This window comes from Gopherus evgoodei, chromosome 21 (genome assembly GCF_007399415.2).
Source record: "Gopherus evgoodei ecotype Sinaloan lineage chromosome 21, rGopEvg1_v1.p, whole genome shotgun sequence".
In the NCBI taxonomy this organism is placed as follows: Eukaryota; Metazoa; Chordata; order Testudines; family Testudinidae; genus Gopherus; species Gopherus evgoodei.
In genome coordinates this window covers 7598818-7621602 of record NC_044342.1, presented here as the reverse complement: position 1 = coordinate 7621602, position 22785 = coordinate 7598818, and the positions used below count along the sequence as shown (strand labels likewise).

At 42.5% G+C, this 22785-nt stretch overlaps 1 protein-coding gene across 1 annotated transcript; it reads left to right on the top strand.

The window, feature by feature from the left end:
- The first annotated feature begins 18810 nt into the window (after positions 1-18810).
- On the top strand, positions 18811-19752 carry LOC115637876 (olfactory receptor 6B1-like). The gene has a single exon (XM_030539473.1). The coding sequence runs from the start codon at positions 18811-18813 to the stop codon at positions 19750-19752; it is 942 nt and encodes a 313-aa protein (XP_030395333.1).
- The last annotated feature ends 3033 nt before the right edge of the window (positions 19753-22785 follow it).

Below are 22785 nucleotides of genomic sequence, written 5' to 3'. Positions count from 1 at the left end.
ATTCTCAGAACACCTGGGCCACTAAGGAGGAGAAAGAAAAGGACTCAGGATGACACATCCAGCGAGATCCTGCAAGCCAGGGCTGCATCCGCCTGTATGCAGAGGGCCTGGAGGGTGAACATTGCAGACAGCCTGGAGAAGGGAAAAAACAGACAGTTGAAAGGATATAGCCTGATTCTTTAACCGTCAGGGCCAGATTAACTCTCCTGTGAGCCTGAGGCTATTAGATTTTGTGGGGCCCCTGTCCAAGGGGATGCAGAATCTGGGCTTCCAGGGCCAAATTTCAGACATATTTATGTGAGTTTGGATGTGGGAGGGTGGTGAGATTTAGGTGGAAGTAGGCTTTGGAGATGCAGGAGGGGGTCAGGGGATTGGCCCTTAACCTGAGTGGCTTCCAAAAGAGACCGACACACCCCTCTGGAAGGGGTTTGGGAGGGTGTGTGGGGGGGAGGCGGAGGGCCTCTACAGCATGCTGCTGCCAGCAGCACGCAGAGACACACCCCACCCAGGGACCACAGGGATGCCCTGGCTGATACCGGGAGCGGTGTGGAGCAAGGGCGGGCAGGAAGCCGAGTTAGTCCCACTGCACTGCCGACAATGGCTGAGGCCCCAAGCTCTTTTAAATCACCTAGACCCTTGGGCAATTGTCCCCTTTGCCCCAACCCCTCTGCAGGCCTGTTGCAGAGCCCCTATTAACCCTAGGCCCTGGGCTGCAGCCCCCAGAGCCCCTGCATTAATCTGGCCCTGTTAAAGATTTATAATTGTGTTGGTTGCTAATTGCTAAGTTCATTATTGTATGAGGAACTCTGGGTTGCACAGCAAAGACATTGGCCCTGAGAGCAAAGCAACGCCTTAGCCATTTTTATTAATACCCTTCATACAGACAAGGAAGCTCCAAACCACATATGCAAAAAGCAGTAATATAGAATGAGGAATGTTTTTGGTGTCATCCCTTGCTCAATATATACTCACATCCTTCCTCGGGGACCTGGTGGTAGGAGACACAGGGTCAGCCCTGTCCTTGGCAAGACAAATGAGTCCCATGGGCCAGACACCCAGTGCCAAAGGTGGGTGGTAGATACTAAGCACGAAGAGTTAGTGATGGAAAATCTAGCCCCTGCCTGGCTTGTTAGAGGGCCTGGATACTATCATGACTATTCATTCAGATGTCGAAACTCCCATGTCCATATCTAACTTCCCCACCCTCGTCATTTTGGAGTACCTGTATCCTATAAGTTAACATATTCCTTTAGTTCATTATCATATATGTCACCTATTGCAAAAGCAAGTTTGTGGGTAAATATAAGCCAATGATTCTATCCTAAAATATCCAAGCCCAGTATCAGTTCAGTGTTCTTGTGGTTGCCTGGTATTGTTATGTATCAGTTCCCTCTCTTGAGCAAGCTATTCCCAGTTCCCCAAAATCTAGGGTAACAGTCAGGCCATTTGAAACATGCTAAGGATGGTAGGTCTACTTTACTTGTGCTAAACTGCCTAAGCCAAGGTCTTACAGGAGAGAGACCTGTCGGTTCCTTGCATTACTGCTACATAAATTAAAAAGGCTACAAGGCACAGGAGTCCCAGCAGGAAAAGCAGAGGGAGATGCCCCAAGACACAATGAGGCTTATCCAGCAGCAAATACAGATGCTGCAGATTCTTGTGGACCTACAGGTTCAATAGTCATGGTCTGACCTCCTTTTTCAGTCAACGGATAATTCCATTGCAAACCTCCCTACACCCCAGCTCAATTTGTACATATGGCATCAGAAGCCGCATTAATACCCCTAGTGCTCTACCGGGGAAAACAGTAAGGACACCCACAGCTTCACATATGCTGACCTGTGAGAGCCACAGCTAATGTATATGAAGCCAAAAAGGACAAGGATTTTCTTTCCCCATGTAAAGTTCTGTTTCTTTAATTTATTTCAGATTTTTTCATTGTATTTTTTTTTTAGTTGCACAAAGATTCTATGCACTGGTTTTGGCTTGTGAGAAAAAAAGCTTATCTTTATTAGTTCACCATATGTGATCCAGAACGCTTAGCTCTACTGAGAACACCCACTATTTGTTATTGTACAGGGCAACAGATCTCCTGGGGCCAGGGACAAACATAGGGTAATCATTATAAAAGTACAGGAAGCACTGCCAAATGAATAGTTGCATTAACAAACAGTCTTATAATCATAAACGAGCACCAGGTGCCACACAATTCCTAACAGTCTTCGGAACTTAAGAATCACCACAATGTGTCACTTTGGGTCCTTGTTATAATGCTTTGAAGGCCTTCCTCCGCCTCATAGCTCTGCACTGTACTCTTCTAATTGCCCACGTGTCTGGCTGTTCAAACTAAGCAGATCACCGCTCCACATCTGCCTGCCACCCCTGTGGCATCCCTCTCACCTCGCTTTGCCTCACAGATCTTATGCAGGACACAGCGGGCAGCTATAACCATTGGGATACTTTTCTCATAGTGGTTCAATCTTGTGAGCAAACCTTCGCATCACCCCTTCAATCTACCAAAAGCCCATCAATGGTCATTCTGCACCTGCTGAGCTGGTAGTTGAATTTTTCCTTGGTGCTGTCCAAGTGGCTCCTGGACAGCTTCATGAGCCAGAGGAGCAAGGGGCAGACTCAATTCCTGGATCACTATTGTCATTTCAACCTTACCAGTGGTAATTTGCTGGTTGGGAAAGAAAGTCCCTGTTTGCAGCTTTCTGAACAGTCCTGTGTTCTTAAAGATACAAGCATCATGCACCTTCCTTGACTAGCCAACACTGATGTCAGTGGAGCATCCCTGGTGATCCACCAATGCTTGCACGACCATAGACTAGTAGTCTTTTCTGTTTTTATATTATGTGGCAAGGTAGGCTGGTTCCAAAACAGGGATACGTACATCATCTATTGTCCCACTGCAGTTCGGGAACCTCATTGCTGCTAATCCATTCCCAATGTCTTGCACATTACTGAGAGTCACACTCATGTGTAGCAGGAGATGATTTGTGGTCCTGCATGCTTGTGTAACAATGGCCCCCACTGCGTATTTTGCAACTCCAAAATAATTGCCCACCGGCCAGAAACAAACCAGAGCGCAGTCCCCTCTCAGTTGCCAATGCAGCATTCGTTCCGGTGGCTGAGGGCTGGGGTAAGCTCTGCACAGATCCAGAATGTGGCGTTCTGCTTCTGTAAGTTCTACAGCTACTGCTTGTTGCCTCAAACCTGTGTTATGAAGCAATCTGTAGTCAATTGCTTCATTTGATCATTCATTTATTGTGTGATGTGATGATTAACTAAATTATTGTGTCAAATGTAATCATTGTACATTGAATAGATTTAAGTTGTAGGATTATAGTAAGATAAGATTGAGCGGTAGTTAGAAGGGAGAAGTATGCGTTAGGTATCTAAGTGAATATGGCTGAAATGCAAGGCCTACAGGCTGAGGCCTGCAAGATTTTAGCTCAGCCATACAAAGCTTTAGGTTTAAGAAATGCTTAACATAAGTAAGTGACCAAAGTATATCCTTAAGGCCATAAGGTTACGGGAAAAGTTGGGCCAATGGGTGATATGGCGAAAAATTAACTGCAAGATTTATTTTTTATTATAAGACACCAGTAGTCACATTTTTCTAATACATGCCCTAACCACAGGGTACATGCTGTGCATAAATGCTAATGAGAATAAAAGGGACTTTAAAACTCGTGTGAAAAACAGGATAACCCAATATTCTTGGGGGACACAATACAGATAAGGAAAAAGAGGGTTGACCTCTGTATGCACATGTGCAGTGTATTATCTATAGTCAGAATCACATTACAAAAAACAGTGTCCTGAATGATAAAAATGAGTTAACTTCAGGAAAACTCCAGCAGGAAACATCTCTCTGTTGATGATCAATTATTGAGGAAACCCTCAGATCCTAAGATTTTCTAGGAGGATGTGAGCATCTGTCATAACATATTCCCAGATTTGGACCTTAGCGTCCAAAATATGGGTGTTAGCATGAAAACATCCAAGCTTAGTTACCAGCTTGGACCTGGTAAAGCTGTCACCACTCAAAAAATTAGAGTGTTTTGGGGCACTCTGGTCCCCCCAGCAACCTTCCCTGGGGACCCCAAGACCCAAATTCCTTGAGTCTCACAACAAAGGGGAATAAACCTTTTCCCTTCCCTTCTTCCTTCCAGGTGTTCCCTTCCTGGGTTCCTGGAGAGATACACAGAAGCAAACTCCGTGAATCTAAACAGAGGGATTCCACCCTCCCTATTTCCAATCCTGGAAAACACAAGTACCGATATAGCTAATCTCTCTCCCACCCCCACCCCCTTCACCCAGAGGGAATGCAAAGTCAGGCTAGTAAATCTAACACACAGATTTCCCCCCGACTTCTTCCTCCCACCAATTCCCTGGTGAGCATAGACTCAATTCCCTGGAGTTCCCCACTAAAGAAAAACTCCAACAGGTCTTAAAAAGAAAGCTGTATAAGAAGAAAGAAAAATACATAAAAATGGTCTCTCGGTATTAAGGTGACAAATACAGGGTCAATTGCTTAAAAGAAATACGAATAAACAGCCTTATTCAAAAAGAATACAATTCAAAACATTCCAGCAACTACACACATGTAAATACAAAAAAAAACCCATGTAAATCACTATCTTATCTTTTGTACTTACAACTGGGAAACAGAAGATTAGAAAAGCAGGAGGCAGAAAAATCCTCTCATAGCCGAGAGAGTACAGGCACAAGACAAGAACAAAGGACTCACACACAACTTCCCTCCACTCAGATTTGAAAAAGTCTTGTTTCCTGATTGGTCCTCTGGTCAGGTGTTTCAAGTTACTCCTTTCCAGGTAAAAGAACATTAACCCTTAGCTATCTGTTTATGACAGCATCACATATGCATGAGTATTTTTAGGAATTTTATATGCATAGGTAATTATAACCGTGCTGGTAACTTTAATAAAATGGATAAGGCAGACTAGACATTGTTCTTGTGAATGGCTTGTGTTTCTTTCCTTGCTCTTTGTGTTCTTGGAGACTAGATCTGAGACAAATGATAGAGTTACCTTTCAATCTGAGCTTGAAACTGTAGCCAACAGAGACAGAACCATGGTAATATAATACAAAACTACTTAATAGTAAATAAATATAATTAACTAAATTCACTTGAGATAAAATAAAAGGCTACAGATCCCACCAGTCAGTGCTTGTTTTTTGGGTCCAGAAGCTGTGCTCCACCATTTGGCAGGGATGATTTAATTGAGGATTGGTCCTGCTCTGAGTAGGCGGTTGGACTAGATGACCTCCTGAGGCCGTTTCCAACCCTGATATTCTATGATTCTGTGATCTACCACTGCTCTGTGAATGCTACCAACAATGTTGAATTGATTTGCACTATGTCCCACAGCAATCTGTCCTCCATGAAAACATTACATTTCCCTGCTGCTTCATTTCTTCTTGTGGCTCTCCAACTATCAGAGGATCATGCTGTGATGTTGCACCTCATAATGCTTTTTAGAAATATGCTTATGAATGTATATATGACATAACTGGAATATGTTTTATGCTACATATGCCATGTAACATGTAACTATGCAAAGGTTATGATCTACTGAAAATATTCATCCCATTTGTTTGCATGTATCATTTTTGTATTCAAAGTTATGAATATTGGCTGTATACTTGTTTGATTTTAAGTATCCTCAGTGAAGCATTTGGTCAGCTTCTTGAGAAAAGACTATTTTGAATATGTGCCCAGTCAAGAAAGACTTAAGCTGACAATAGACTTTGATAGATGCCAATCTATATCTGAACTTTCCTGGGAACATTGCTGTAGAGAACTAAGCCATGCATGGACATGTGACTTCCCCAGGTGACTCCAAAACTCCATCTTGTAGAGGGGATTCTACACAGGGGAAGGGAGGGATTTCCACCCACAATAGAGATACTATGTAAAGCTCTGGGAGACCCCTTCATTTTGTCTTCAGCTATCTCAAGAGGTAGCCTCTCCACCCCCAAGGGATACCTGAAAGAAACTGGAACAAAGGACAGTAACCACAGGGGTATGAGTAATTGCTGGACCCAGACTAAAAGGATGCTAGTCTGTAAAAGAAGTTTCTTGGAACATCTCTGAGGGTGAGGGGAGCCTCAGTGCTGGTGCACTCAGAACCACTAGCCCAAAGTAGGTCTAATGCGTATACCCACGTATCAGTAATTTAAGATCTGCAGCATGTAACAAGACTCCTAATGGAGTTAAAATTAGTCATCTGTAACACTTTCTTACTGTATTAGTCTTAGACTTGTGTGTTTTGTTTTATTTTGCTTGGTAATTCACTTGCTATTACTTGTGTAACCCTTCTGCCGGTCAGAGTTGGCAGCATCAAGGGCCGGGTTCAGTATTTGGGGGTTCCTTTTCAATAACACTATGCAAAACTGGCTTGAGTGTACACCCAGTGATCTGGGACAATTACATACCACCCCCCGGGTGCCTCTAAGAGGCGATACTTCCCCTCCTGCAAGCACAGACTCTGAGTGTAGCAAAAGCCTTTTATTAAAAGAGGGAAACAATGCAGCATTATGTGAGGAAACACCATAAACAGGGTTCATAATACAAACTACGAGCAAAAGACACACCCACAAGTAAGTTTGTCAGTGTCCTTTTCTCCTTAGGTTCTTAAGTTCAGCAACCCAACAGCCACCCTACCCACAGTTTCTGTCCTTGGTCAGCGCAGCCCCCAGAGTTCAGAAGTTCATCCGCAAAATTTACCTCCCAGCCTGGGTAGAAGGAGGACAGGTATGGGGGCACCTTATATGCTCCTCTGCTTGGATCAATGGCCGATTCCCAGACCTCTCCGTGGGGTTCTGCTATAGTCTTCACCACCAGCTGCAACTCTCCACTAGCCACTGTCCTAGCCACACCTCTCTGCTAGCCACTCACCAATAAGTCTTCAGGGCCTCCGCACCACTAACACATCTCTCAGTGATTTCAGCTCTGCAGCATGGGACAAGACTGCTAATAGACTCAAAACTAGCTCTGTTATTACACAGTGGGAGGGGGGAGAGGAGAAAAAGAGGGATAAAGTGGTGCTTAGGACCCTCAGAGGGAGCATCACTCACCCACCTACCTACCTACCTCTCAATTCCCTGTCCTTTGGAACCCATGTCCCTTGCCCAGTGATTGCTACTTAGTTGAAGGAGAGTCCCTCTATGATACAATGCCAAGTACAGTTCTACTGTCCTTGATTCACATAACCAGGATAACAACACTTTATTACTTCTGCCCCAATAATAAAGAGACTGGTGATCCCACAGCAGCCAAAGTGACCATTTGGGTAAGCAGTCCCATCATTCTAGGCGGAGTGGGTGTGCCCATGCAAACGAGATCAGCCCCCAAAGTCCTTTCCCACAGTTCACCACCAGATGTCAGGATACAGCTCTTTCTGACTCTGTTTACACTTGGAACCACTTAAGCCCTACTTTTTGTATTTAATAAAATCACTTTTTACTTACTAAAATTAACCCAGAGTATGTATTAGTACCAGGTTGGGAGAGAGAAACCACTGTGCATATCTCTCTATCAGTGTTATAGAAGGCAAACAATTTATGAGTTTACCCTGTATAAGCTTTATACAGGGTAAAATAGATTTATTTGGAGTTTGGTTCCCATTGGGAGTTGGGTATCTGAGTGCTGGAGACAGGAGCACTTCTTAAGCTGTTTTCAGTTAAGTCTGCAGCTTTTGGAGAAAGTAGTTCAGACCAAGGTCTGTGTTTGTAGCAGGCTAGTGTGTCTGGCTCAAACCAGGCAGGACACTGAAGTCACAAGCTGGAAGGGAAAACAGGCTCAGAGGTAATCTAAGCACATCAGGGGGCAGTCCCAAAGGGGTTTCTGTGATCCAACCCATCACATATGCATCCTCTGTCTGCAACAGTCGTGACAACAGTGCAGAGCTGTGCAGTTTCCATGCTTCAGTCAGAGATGTCAGAGAGAGAGAGAAGGGTCATGCAGAATTGTTTTATTTTTAAGAAAGGTGTAAAAATGATAGGAAATGGAGTGCATTATGGGATGGAGAATTGCATAGTGGGAAGTTGACTCTTTCTCCCAGTCACCTCTGCCTGACTTATTTCTGACCCATAATGTATTGCCAAAACTTCCCAAAAGAGACTGAGCTGGATGATGGTGAGTTGAACACCAGGATACCTACTCATGGTACACCAGGAGTGGATTGATTGTGGATTGATGAGGGCAATCCTGGTGTATATGCAAGGAGTCAAGCATGAATGCACACAAGTAACAGTATCTGTAAAGGATTATGCCAAAGTAACTTGCATCGAACAAATTTTGTAGTGTAGGCATAGTCCCTTAAAGAATTCTTACATCAGGTCTTTTAGAAAAACATCCAATCGTGATTTACAAATTTCTAGTGTTAGAAATCCATCATGACCCTCGGTAAATGTTTCCAGTGTTTAATTACCTTCACTTCTTTCACTCCCCCAACCAGAGTTCTTGGCTATTTCAACCCCCAGTGAGGGCACAAGGCCTTCTAAAAAAAAAAGGCAAGAAACTTCTGTGAGATTAGCGCACATAACCTGGGGTTTAAAAGTGCTGGTCTTCAGTGCCTGAGTTTTGAAGACTTTTAAATGTCTTTAATCTTACACATTGCTCCATTGGGTAAGGCACTGGACAGTGAATGAAGAGATCTGGATTCTGTCTGCTGCTCTGACCTGAAGTGAGGTCTTGGACAAACCATTGTAACTGTCCCTTCCCACTCCCCTTTCTCTATGTCAAGTGTGAGTTTTTTGGACAGGGTCAGACACTTTCTCTGTGTGTGTGTAGCACTCAGAACAATGAAACCCCTCGTCTCTATTTGAGTCCTTAAGAAGTCACCAGCATCAAATAATCACAGCCCTTGTGCTTTTGGTGATTTCTGCTGGGGCAATATAAAAATCACTCCCACTTCTATCTCCAAACCCACAACCAAATCCCAATTCAGTGGAAAAGGAATAAATACAATCAAAAAAAAGGAAAAATTTCAACCCAAACCAGAGGGTTTTGTTTTCACATCAAAAAATAACATGAGACAGAGACTCCATTAAATCTACAAGGGACTTTACTAGGCTTATTTATTTGATGTTGAAGTTACCCAGATACGACAGTGATGGGCAGTGATACAAATCCCTCAGATACACACTGAAATTTTTGAATAGTAAAAGACAAAAGCTCTCAATCTGTGCAGCTCAGGAGCCGGGGATGACATATTGGTGGAGGACGCCTGGGGGCTATTTCCAGTTATGCCAGTGGCTATTTCATAATTCTTTGGAAATCATGTCCATTCTCTGTGCCTCAGTTTCCTCATCAGTCAATTGGGGATAAATATTCTGGCCATACAGTGTTGTGTGCTTTGAGATCCATGGATGGAAAATGGCCTGTAAGAACTAAATGTTACTATTAAAGGCATGGAAACTTATTCTCCATTCTCTTGAGTTCTTGGCACACACAGAGCACATGGGAGAAAAGAAAAACTTCCTTTGAGATGAGAATGCCAGAGGCATCAGCTTTGGTGTTACACTGTTCTAACAAAAGAGGACAATGTTAATACCTTCCCTATGAAGGTAATTCTAAGTGATCCCCAGCAGGACGCCCAAAGGAGCTCCCAGCAGCAGAGGTGGCCTAGGGGAGGCTGCTTTCACCAATAAAGGATGCGAGAATCCAGAGCAGGAGACATTAAGGATTTGTGTCATGCAGACTGACATGCTAAGCAGCAGAAGAGAAACCCATCCCAACAGCAATGTGTAACTATCTTTCCTAGAACCGAGAGGACAAGACTGACTGTGAGAGCAGACCTGTCACCGTCGATGGAGACGTCGCTGCTTCATGCTGAGGATTAAAGGCGAGTGAGACCAGTCGCAAGGCAAATCTTCAATCTCTTCCTCAGAGGACACTCCTCTTGGTCAGTGTCTTCACTCACTGGAGCTTTGCCTGAGTAGGGACTTCAGAATGTGATAATGATTTATCACTAGAGAAACTGATGAAAGACAAAGGAGATCTGCCTACCACCCCTCACCTCTCTCTCTAAGAAGCCATTTATGCACCCTTCTAAGCTCTTAAATCTATCCCTATATCAAGACTCCTCTACAGTCTCTCTCTGTCTTTTTATCTCTCCCTCTACCAAATCCCTTTCACATCTCTCCATCTTTTTACCTAGACATCTATAAATCTCTATTGAGTTCCTTGCATATCTGTCTACCTGTCTACCTATCTCCTTCTGAGAGTTCCCATAAAAACTCCTCTGTCTATCCATCAATCACCTTACACATCCTTCTATCTGTCTGTCTCCCTATCCTGGACATCACTTCACTTTCTCAGAAACCTTTCTCCACCTTTCTCCTCAGTTTCTCAACTGTTTCTCAGCTGCCGACTCAGCCCTTCCTGTAGTGCAGATTCCTATGTGCCTGCCCACCCCAGATCTTTGAGATACTATATATCTTCTGTTGTGTGTCTTCTGCATGGATTTCGGAGAGAGCAGAGAGCCCTCAGCATTTCCTGGGAGGGTCTGAGCACCACACAGGAAAGGGCTCTACATTTGAAATGCATGCAGACTGGAAATCCTTACAGATTAAGTAGTGGCACCAGTGGGACAAACTTTCTCTGGTTATTTAATGTTCCACCTCAGCTCTCAAGAGGAAGGGTAGCCCAATGGTTAAGACACTAGATAAAGGTTTCTCAAACAGGGGTTGCTGCTTGTGTAGGGAAAGCCCCTGGTGGGCCAGGCCGGTGTGCTTACCTGCCCCATCTGGAGATTCAGCCGGTCGCAGCTCCCACTTTCCACGGTTCACTGCTGCAGGCCAATGGGGGCTGCTGGAAGTGGCAGCCAGTACATTCCTCGGCCTGCACCACTTCCAGCAGCTCCCATGGGCCTGGAGCAGTGATCCAAGGCCAGTGGGAGCTGCATTCGGCCAGACCAGCAGACGGGGCAGGTAAACACACCGGCCCAGCCCACAAGGGGCTTTCCCTACAGAAGTGGTGACCCCTGTTAGAGAAACCCTGCACTAGCTAGTCATTTGGTTTCTAGACTAGATTTGGGTTCTATTCTCTGATCTACCACCACCTCTCTGTATAGCATTGAGCAAGTCACCCTGGGCCAGAATTTTAAAGGTATTTTGGTGCCTACTTGGATTTTCAAAAGTAGCCTCCTGCCTAAGACCCATTCAGATCAATGACATTTAGTTGCCTGGATGCCTTTGAAAATCCCACTAGATCCCTAAATACCTTTAAATATCTGGCTCCGGCTGCTTTTTTTAAAATATATTTTAGCCAAACACAATTAATTGAGCTCAATGAAGGACTAGCTGAGAACATTCTTTGGTGTGGGTTATAGTGGATGTCAGATGAGATGAGCTAATGGTCCCTTTTAGCCTGTAACTCCATGAACTGATGAATGAAAGAAGTTAAGAACAGGCTTAGGAAAGTGAGAAATTCACTGTGTTGTTGCTCTTTGGCTGGGATGGTGGGGAAAATCTGTCCCTACCTGGGTGATAAGTCGTTCCTCAGTTGGGAGGGAATACAAACCCTGGTCTTCATTGGCACACTCAATTTATAATGAATTAGATAAAGGGAAACCACAGCTTTGTACAGCAAACTTCTTCACAAATCAGTACTTTTTCTTAATTACTAGTTACAGCACATGGAGAATGGAAAAAGCAGAAAGGGAAAATCATATGTCTATCACAGAATTCATCCTACTGGGATTCGGGAATCTCCCTGAACTGCAAATTCTGTTCTTCTTCCTGTTTCTAGGTACCTACATAGTCCCCATGGCTGTGAACATGCTCATTGTTGCACTAGTTGTGGCTGATCAACACCTTCACACTCCCATGTACTTCTTCCTGGGGAACTTATCCTGCTTGGAAATCTGCTACACCTCTGCCATGCTGCTCAGACTGCTGGCCAGTCTCCTGACAGGGGACAGAACCATCTCTGTTACGGGCTGCATGGTTCAGTTTTATTGCTTTGGTTTCCTAGGAACTGCTGAATGTTATATGTTAGCTGTGATGTCTTATGATCGGTACTTAGCGATATGTAAGCCCCTGCGCTATGCAACACTTATGAATGGCAGGTTCTGTATGCAGCTAGCAGCTGGATCTTGGTTAATTTCACTCATCGTTCTATCCATATTAATATATTTTATGTCACATTTAGACTTCTGTGGCCCCAATGAAATTGATCATTTCTTCTGTGATCTCATCCCAGTCACTAATCTCTCCTGCAGTGACACTTCTCTGGTCATCCTGGCGACCCTCATCTTCTCTTCCATAGACATCATTCTTCCATTTCCTTTGATTCTGGAATCTTATATTTATATCATCTCCACCATTCTGAGAATTCCTTCCACCACTGGGAAGCAAAACGCCTTTTCCACATGCTCCTCTCATCTTATCGTGGTGACAGTTTTCTATGGGACCTTAATAACTGTCTACATGTCACCAAACACCGGGGCCCTGAGAGCCCCAAATAAAGTGTTTTCATTCTTTTACACTGTCTTGACACCCCTGATCAGTCCCCTCATCTACAGCCTGAAAAACAAATAGGTCAACGAAGCCCCGAGGAGAGATCTGCCAAAATGTAGGTTATTCCTATGAATTCAGAGAAATTAATTGAAATGGGAATAAATCACTAGTCAGAAGGGAACTATCTAAGTCAGTCTTTCTCAAGCTGGGATCCACGGACCCTTGGGGTCTGTGAGGGTATCCCAGGGGGGCTGTGGGCCCCTTACCAACTCCTTCCCCTCTACCCAGCACCTCCTGCATACCAGGAAACAGTTATTTAGTTACATTGAGATTTGGTTTCTACTTTTCCTATGCTGCTTTGAAAATCCCTGCCTCTATCTTTATGGATTTGTTTACATTAACCCTCAGTTGAGTTTCAGAGTTTTCAAAGAAGAATTGAGGAACAAGTCTGACTTTCACTGAGATCAAGGGAAAGGTTCCCATTGACCTTAAAGGGATCTGCATCAGGCTACTCGTCCTGTGTATATCACAACCTTTCCCAGAACAAAACAAATGATTTAAGAATTACCAGCTTGCATGACCGAGAACTGTTCAGTATTCGGTGGCAATAAAATGTGCTTTCTTTTTTTCTGTTTTCCTCTTGAGTGTTTTTTAATAATTCTTCAGACATTTTCTGAATACTTGTAAGGTAGTTTGAGATATAATCATAAGAATGTTCTATTCTGGATTTTTTAGATTTCCACATTAATTCTTCCAGTCTTAAGAAAATGTTCTGAAAGTCTCACATTAAACTCATACATGATATATATCTCCATCATTTTTAATCCCCTCGAGTATATATATAAAATATATTGCTAATAGAAATTTTTTTAAAAATCAGGATTTTTTCCAAAAAAACTGAAAACCCTCAGTCTGAAAAATACTGGATTTAAGTGGGCTCTGGTACAAACTACTGATGTGTAATCTCTTCAAAATCTACTTTTCCTGCAGAAAATCAAACCAGCTAACAAGTGACCAACGAGCACAGTAACAAAAGTTATTTATTCAGTTATTATATAATAAATTCTTTTCCCCCTTCTCTCTCTTCCCCCAATGCATTTTAAATAAAATTCCTAAATCTTTTGACCTTGTCAGAAGCCTGTCGCATCTGTGACAGCCTGTTGTCTGTGTTCCTTGGATTCTCCATTAGTCTTTGCAAATTGTCGAGATAACCTTGGCTTACAAGCCCAGTGCTCTAATGCTTAAGCTATGGAGAGCTTATGTGACCCATCATGTCTTACACTGTGTCATAACTATAAAGGGAAGGTAACAGCCCTCCTGTGTACAATACTGTGAAATCCCTCCTGGCTAGAGACAACAAAATCCTTTTACCTGAAACGGTTAAGAAGCTCAGGGTGAAGGACACCTGATCCAAAGGACCAATAAAGGGACAAGATACTTTCAAATCTTGGTGGGGGGAAGGCTTTTGTTTGTGTGTAGTTTGTTTTGGGAGTTGTTCGCTCTTGGGACTAAGAGGGACCATGCTCTCCAAATCTTTCTGGATAAGTCTCTCATAATTCAAACTTGTAAGTAACAGCAAGGCATGTTAGCTTTATCTTTGTTTACTCAACTTGTAAATGTTCGTTTTCCTAAAAAGTTTACCTCTGTTTGCTGTAACTTTGAACCTAAGGCTAGAGGGGGTTCCTCTGGGCTCTTTGAATTTGATTACTCTGTAAGGTTATTTTCCATCCTGATTTTACAGAGATGCTTTTTACTTTTTTGCTTTAATTAAAAGCCTTCTTTTTAAGAATCTGATTGATTTTTCCTTGTTTTAAGATCCAAGGGGTTGGATCTGGACTCACCAGGAATTGGCTGGGGGAGGAGGGTGAATGGTTAATTTCTCCTTGTTCTAAGATCCAAGGGTTTGGATTAGTGTTCACCAAGAACTTGGTGGAGAAATCTCTCAAGGCTACTCAGGGAAGCGTTATAGTACTTGAGAGGGAGATATTCTAAGGGGGCAGATAGAACAGAGTTTCCCAAATGACTCATAAATAATTTGGGTGGTGACAGCAAAAGCAGATCTAAGCTGGAAGTTAAGCTTAGAGGTTCTCATGTAGGTTCCCACATCTGTATCCTAGAGTTCAGAGTGGGGAAGGAACCTTGACACACTGTGCTCCAGCAAGTAAGGCATGGGGCTAGAAATCAGAACACCTGTTTTCTGTTATTTTTTCTGATCTCGGGTGAGGCTTCAGCCAAGCCATTGGCCTCTCTTTTCCCAACTCCTCCTTTATCTATTTCAGTTGGAAATGTTATGGGACAGGGAGTTTATCTCCTCGTGTGTGTGATCACCCAGTGCAACGGGGATCCCATCTCTATTTGAGTCCTTAAGGAGTCACCATAGTCAATTATAACACCCCTTGTGCTTTTGGTGATTGCTGCAGGGGCTGACCAGGACATTACCTAGGGTGGTGGTAGAAGCTCCATCCTTAGAGGTTTTTAAGGCCCAGCTTGACAAAGCCCTGGCTGGGATGATTTAGTTGGGAATCGGTCCTGCTTTGAGCACAAGGTTGGACAAGATGACTTCCTGAGGTCTCTTCTAACTCTAATTACTATGATTCTATGATTCTATAGTATTTAACAATATAAAATGACTCCAACTTGTGCTCTCAAAACTCCAACCAAAACTCCAAGCACAAAAAGAGAATGAGTATAATCAAAAAAATCAATAACAAAAACAAACCCCAAAGCAGAGAGCTTCATCCCCACCCCCCCACCCCAAAAAGAGGAAGGAGCTACAGTCTGCATTAAATATAGAAGGGATTTTGCTATTAATGTCAATTTCATGTTCCATTTGCTCAGATGCTACAGAGATGGGCAGCAACAGAAATCCCTGTGACACATACACAAATCTTTGAACGTTAATAGACAAAGCATCTCAGTCTGTGTGGTCCAGCAGCCATGGTGATACACTTTGACTGAGGATGTCTGGAAGGTACACCCAGATATGCCAATGTCCTGTTTCACAACCCTTTGGGAATCACTTCCTTTTCCCGGGCCTCAGTTTCCACATCTGTATAAGGGGGATAAAGATACTGTCATGCGGTATAAAATGCTGTGAGATCTATGGATGGCCATATGTTATTACTAAAGACATGGAAATTTATTTCCCATTCTCGGAGGGGGTCTTGAAACAGACACTGCACATTTGGGGAAAGGGGAGATTTCCACTGGCATTTGAATACTTGTGGCATCAGCTTTGGTGTTTCACTGTTTTAATAAACAACACCATGTTAATTCCCCTATGAATGTAATTGTAAATGATAACCAGCAGTAGGGCCCCAGGGAGATCCCAAAACAGGTAGGGCCAGGGAGAGGCTGCTGTACCTGATAAACATTGCAAGGATCCAGAGCGGGAGTCATACAAGGACTTGAGTGAGGTCAACAATCATGCTGGGCTACAGGAGAGAGAGACATCCCTCCACAACATATAAGTGTCTCCCGAGCAGAGGACAAGTCTGACTGTGAGACCAAACCCAGTCATTGTTGATGAAGACGTTGCTGCTTCATGCTCAGGATTAAAGGTGAGTTTTATCAGTCTTAGAGCAAACCCTCAAACTCTTCCTCAGACTTTACCTCACTAAGAAGAACACTCCTAGTAGACAGGGTCCTCACCTCCTGGCAGCTTTGCTTAAATGAGGACTTAAGCATCTCATCATGATAGTGCTAGAGAAATGGATGAAACATAAAGAAGATCTATATGTTTAGCTTCTTATCTATCTATCTATCTATCTAGACAATTACTCATCCCTCTATCTATCTACTTATTTATCACTTCATCTGTCTTTTGAGTTCCCAACAGATCTATCTAAACTTTAAAAAAGTATCTGTTTCTGTCACCAAAATCTCGCTCTATCCACTCTTCTCCTTACACATCCCTCTATCTCTATATCCTTCTTCTCCCTTCTTTCTATCTGTCTCTCTCTCTTTCTACCTGGGAGTCCATCATATTCTTAATGTTCACATTCTACATGTCTCTTGTTGAGAATCTTCTCAATGGATTACGATCGGAGTTGAAGTCGCTCAGCATTTCTTGAGAGTTGCTGAGCACCACACACAGAAAGGTTGCACATTATAAATGAACTGTATGTGGCTCAGCATTCCTTACAGATTGGGAAGCAGTGACACCTGCATAACAAACTTTGCCTGGCCGTTTGCTGCTCCAACATTGCACTCAAGAGCAAGGATAGTCCAATGGTTGGGCACTATGGTGATGTTTGGGAGACCTGTCTTCCATTTTCTGCTCTGCCACAGCATCAATATGTAGTACCGATCAAGTTACTCGGGGCCCAATTTTTAAAGGTATTTAGGTGCTTAGTGAGTTGGGAGCTAGGCACTGGCGGCTTTTGAAAATTGCACTCGGCACAGAATACCTTTAAAAATCTGTCTCTTTTGCTGTCTGCTTCAGCTCTCCATCCATAAAATGTGGATAACAGCATTGCTGTACCTCACAGAAAGATTATGAGGTGTGTTGTTGTAATGGGGTTATCTAAGAGCCATATAAGGGTGCACTTTCCTTTCTTCCCCCCACTATATCCCTTCATAGCTCCTGATGTTACTGAATGGAGAGAGTGGCCTAGTGTACTAAGTTACTGCTGCACTTTTTTGCTACACAGAGCTGGTCTGCAGTTCCACCCCAACTGACACATGACAGTCAAACAACAGCTGAGAGCTAATAATTGGTTGTATGTTTTTATAACTCCTTAAATAGTTGATCAATAACTAATAGTTCACAAATCATGACCGATAATAAGAGGGTTTAGTGTTCCTTGATTGGCCACTAAGGCAATAAGAGTGAGATGATTCTGCATGTGTGCCTGGTTGGGGGGTTTCCTTTGTGCTTTGGGCAGGAACCTCTACACAATCTCTTGTTTTCTGTGCTGCTGATCAGTATCCTGCCCTCATTTCAGGCACTAGCTGGATACAATCACATTCATGTCCTAAAGTGTCTGTTCATATGACCTATCCCCCAACAAATAAATGTAGGAGTCAGAAATGGAGGAGCAACTCAAAATAAGCTCCCCCTATGATGCCATGGATGTGATCCCTGGATGGATAAAGAGAGGAATAATGAGCAGGAAAGTGTAATCCCCTCTCTATACGAGTGGGAAGGATAGCTCAGTGCTTTGAGCACTGGTCTGCTAAACCCAGGGTTTGGATCTTAATCCTTGAGGGGTCCACTTAAGGATCTTGGGCAAAAATCTGTCTGGGGATTGGTCCTGCATTGAGCAGGAGGTTGGACGAGATGACCTCCTGAGGTCCTTTCCAACCCTGATATTCTATGATTCTACCGTACTGGTGAGACAGGCAATGCAATACTGCATCCAGTTCTGGGGTCCACATCTTAAGAAGAATGTTGTAAGATCACAGATGATTGTAACTCAAAGAGACACAGAAATGATGCCGGGCTGGAGGAAATGCTTAACAGTGAGAAACAGTTCAAAGAGCCCCACCGTTTAGCTTATCAAAAACAAGACTGAGAGCTGACTTGATTACAGGGAATAGGGAAAAAGGAGCAGGTATTAAAGGGCTCTTGAAACTGGTGGACAAAGGAAGGACAAAACCCAATAGCTGGACGTTAAAGTCAGACCAAATTAAATGAGAAATAAACACACATTTTTAAAAGTGAGAGTGATTAACCTGTGGGACAAAGTATCAAGGTCAGTGGTGGATTCCCTGTCCCTTGAGGCTGTCCACTCAGGACGGAGGGTCAGATTTTTGAAGGCATTGAGATGGTAAACACCCATTGAAGCTGCTACTCCTTGGGAGCCTAGATTCTTTTAAATTCCTACTAAGTGGCTAAATAGCCTTAAAGATCTGGCCCGGAGGCTTTTCTAGAAGTTCTTCATTAGCCGAACACAGGTTATTGAGTTCCAGGTGAGGAAAACTGGGGAAAACCACATTGTGTGTTATACAGGATCTAATAGCCCTTTTGGGCCTTAAAACTTCTTAATCCATACATGAAAAAACCAAAAACCTGTGGACAAGGGAAGAAAGTGATCAGTTAACTGTGTTGTTGCTTTATTGGACAAGCAGAGGGGGGGAATTCTCTGTTCCAAATTTCTGTGCAAGGCCTGAGTGTGACACAGGTTTTTTGTTTTTGTTTTGTTTTGATTGTGAATGAATATAAACAATGTAGTGTGAACTATTATGGAATCAAATAGAGAGAAATCCACCCAGATTCATGGTACAGCATCCACATTAACTAATTATTACTTTTTCTCCATCACTAGATAGGTCATATGGAGAGAGCAGAAAGAGGAAACCGACGTACATCTCATGGAGAAAGGAGAAGGGGAAAATCAAACGTCTGTCACAGAATTCATCCTGCTGGGATTTGAGAACCTCCCTGAACTACGCATTCTTTTCTTCCTTCTATTTCTAGTGATCTATGTAGTCACCATGGCTGCGAACATGCTCATTGTGGCACTAGTCTTGGCTGATAAGCACCTGCACACACCCATGTACTTCTTCCTGGGGAACTTGTCCTGCTTGGAGATCTCCTACACCTCCACCATACTGCCCAGGCTGCTGGCCAGTCTCCTGACTGGAAACAGGACCATTTCTGTCAGCCAATGCATCATACAATTTTACTGCTTTGCTCTTCTACTGACCACGGAGTGTTATCTGCTAACTGTGATGTCTTTTGATCGCTACTTAGCAATTTGTAAACCGCTGCACTATGTCACCTGTATGAATGGCAGATTCTGTATTCAGTTAGCAGCCGGATCTTGGATAAGTTCATTCATACTTATTACCATATTAATTTCTTTGGTTTCACAATTAGCATTCTGTGGCCCTAATGAAATTGATCATTTTTTTTGTGATCTCACTCCAGTCATTAAGCTCTCCTGCAGCAACACCAGTCTGGTTACCCTGGTGACCCTCATATTTTCATCAATAGACACTGTCCCCCCATTTCTTTTAACTCTGACATCTTATGCTTATATCATCTCCACCATCCTGAGAATCCCTTCTACCACTGGGAGGCAAAAGGCCTTTTCCACTTGCTCCTCTCACCTTATTGTGGTTACAATTTTCTATATGACCCTAATTACTGTGTACATGTTACCAAACACCGGTGCACTCAGAGCCCCAAACAAAGTGTTTTCTGTCCTTTACACTGTCTTGACACCCCTGATCAATCCCCTCATCTACAGCCTGAGAAACAAGGAGGTCAAGGAGGCGCTGAGGAGAGCTCTCCAGAAATGTAGGCTTTAGACAGGGTGATTGATATGGCAATAAATCAGTTCTGGTCTAAAAGGACTGATTTAGGTGGCCCAAGACCTTGTCAGCCCTCCTGAGTTATAGCAAGAAGATACCCCACATTTTTTACATTTGCATCTCCTATTCAGTTGTATTTATTTAGGTAAATTGGGCTGATCCTTAGCAAGTGTAAACTGACACAGCTGCTTGGTTGTTATTCCCGATGTTATCTCAGTCTCTCTAACCCTAATAGCCAGTGGTTCTCCCATTGCAATGAGAAATAGGAAAAATAAGAATAGTGGAATGCCATGGTGTGAATGAGTGAACCTTCTTTAAGCCTTAACTTTGTTGTTTTGACATTTAATATAAATACATAACAAAACAGAACATCTGTAAATGAATGCCCAAGATGGATATAGCATATAAATAACCAAATTCAGTGCTCTTTATTTGGTAAACCTGGAATCAAGCAAGTAAACAAATAAAAACCCTGAACCCGCAGAGTTCATCCAGGCTATCAACCATTAAAGTAACTAAATAGGTAAACGTGAGAACAGATCCTCTGAGTATCGAAGACTAATAAATACTAAATTGCAAAAGCATGCAATAGTTTCATGTGTGTCCAGATACCTTCATATATTTTCCAAGTGTTTCTATAAGACAGAGTCATTTTTCTCATTAATACCACCAAAGAGAGCTCGCTAAGCCAGTCTGGGTAGGCGGGAGAAATTGTGATAGTATGGCTAGGTTCCTTTTCCCATTTTTTCTTTGAGACTGAGATTGAGAGGGTAACATAAAGTATTAAGCCACTTGTAAGTCATTCCTATAATAGGACTTTTATTTCCATATTTCTTAACATGCTCTTAAAGGTGCAAGAATAGAAACAGACCAATATCTGAATAGAAACAGACCACAGACATTCTTGCATGAATACTTGAGCTTTCCCACTGAAAGAAGGAACTTTGAGACAGTGATAGCTGATATTTGTTCCATATGTAATTAAAGGAGGCCAGTCTTTCGTCTTGTATTATAGCTTTAATTTTTGTTCCAAAATTTTCTATCCAAATTTTTTTAAGTGTGATTTGATCCTTACACACGGGCTAGCCCATAGTGTTATGAGAAGAGAATGTGTAAAAACAGATGCTATGATCATCTTAACACACTGGAGGATGCCCCATGTAGATGTAAAGATTAGATTGTTCCTTAAAGGAGTCAGTATCTCTTAAAATTTGTAATAGAAGGGAGTCAAGTATCAGAGGGGTAGCCATGTTAGTCTGGATCTGTAAAAGCAGCAAAGAATCCTGTGGCACCTTATAGACTAACAGACGTTTTGGAGCATGAGCTTTTGTGGGTGAATACCCACTTCTTCAGATGCATGTTTCTTTCTTTCTTCAGATGCATGCATCTGAGGAAGTGGGTATTCACCCACGAAAGCTCATGCTCCAAAACGTCTGTTAGTCTATAAGGTGCCACAGGATTCTTTGCTGCTTTTAATAGAAGGGAGGGAACCAAATGACATAGCTAAAATTTTTCAATCTCAAACCAGGCCGGTGTGTGTAAAAAGCTACTGGAGTGGAATGGCCTTACAATAGGACACGTTTGGAATGCTATATTATATAGATACAAAACTGGCAACCTCATTAACCTTTATTTTGAACACAGCTATACTTTTGACCAATATGCTATCCCATGGAAATAAGTTTCACAGGTTAATTTTGCATTGTGGAAAAAATGTATTTCCTTTTGTTGTATTAAATCTGCTGCCTATGAATTTCATCCAGTGACCTCTGGTTCTTATATTGTGGGAAAGGGTAGATAACACTTCTCTATTCACTTTTCTGCACTATCCTCGATGACTCCCAGATCTCTTTCCTGAGGAGTAACAGCTAATTTAGAACCCATCATTATGTATACATACTATGGACTATTTTTCCTTCCATGCATTACTTTACACTTAACAATATTAAATTTCACCTGCTGTTTTGTTACCCATTCACCCAATTTTGTGAGATCTCCCTGTAATTTTTCACAGTCAGCTTTGGAAATAGTTATGTGCAGTGGCCTGATTTTCCTTGAGTGCTTTTTAACTCCTTGGTCATCTAGTATCCCCACTGCCTCTTGGGAAGACTTCGAACTTCTGATCTATATATATAGTTTGTTTGTTTTTTTTCATCTTCAGCAATTTGCTTCTCCCATTCTTTAATGCCCTGTTTATGGTACATTTACACTTAATCTGGCAGACTTTGTGCTACTTCCCACTATTCTTACTGGAACTGGACTTCCAAGTTTTACAGGATGCCTTTTTGCCTCCAATGACCTCCATTACTCTGCTGTTTAGCCATGGTGGCGTATTTCTGGTCCTCTTATTGTCCTTGCTGATTTGGGATAGACATTTAATATGAACCTCTATTATGATGTTTTCAAATAATCTCCATTCTGCTTGCAGGTCAGTTTCATCTTCTGATTTTGTTGCCTCTCTTGCTTCCTCAGAATTTCTCCATCACTGTCACCGTCCTGGTCAGATGGTCAGTAGTGTATTCATACTGCTAAACACTTATTGTTGAAGCACAGAATTTCTATCCATAGAGATTCTATGGCACAGTTTTATTCATTTAAGATTTTTACATTATTTTACTTTAGGCTTTAAACATATAATGTCATTCCTGCACCAATGTGACCTACTCTATCATTCCTGTGCATTTTGTACTCTGGTATTTCTGTGTCCCATTGATTATCCTCATTCCTCCAACTTTCCACCAACAAAATGCTGCCTATTATATTGATATCCCCATTTGATGCCAGGCATTTCTTTTCACTCGAATTAGTAACTGGACTTTTGCCTTGATATATTAGCACTTATACATTGTGTCAATATTCAACTGATTACCTTCTATTGTGTGATTTTTAAATGGGACTTTATTACTTTCTACTATTCCCCATTATCAACTGCCTCTATTTTACTTATCCTCTTTACTAGGACATAGAGTCCCCCCTTTAATGAAATCATCACTGTGAGACATCTCTGGTCCATGCCAGTGCCATCTGCTT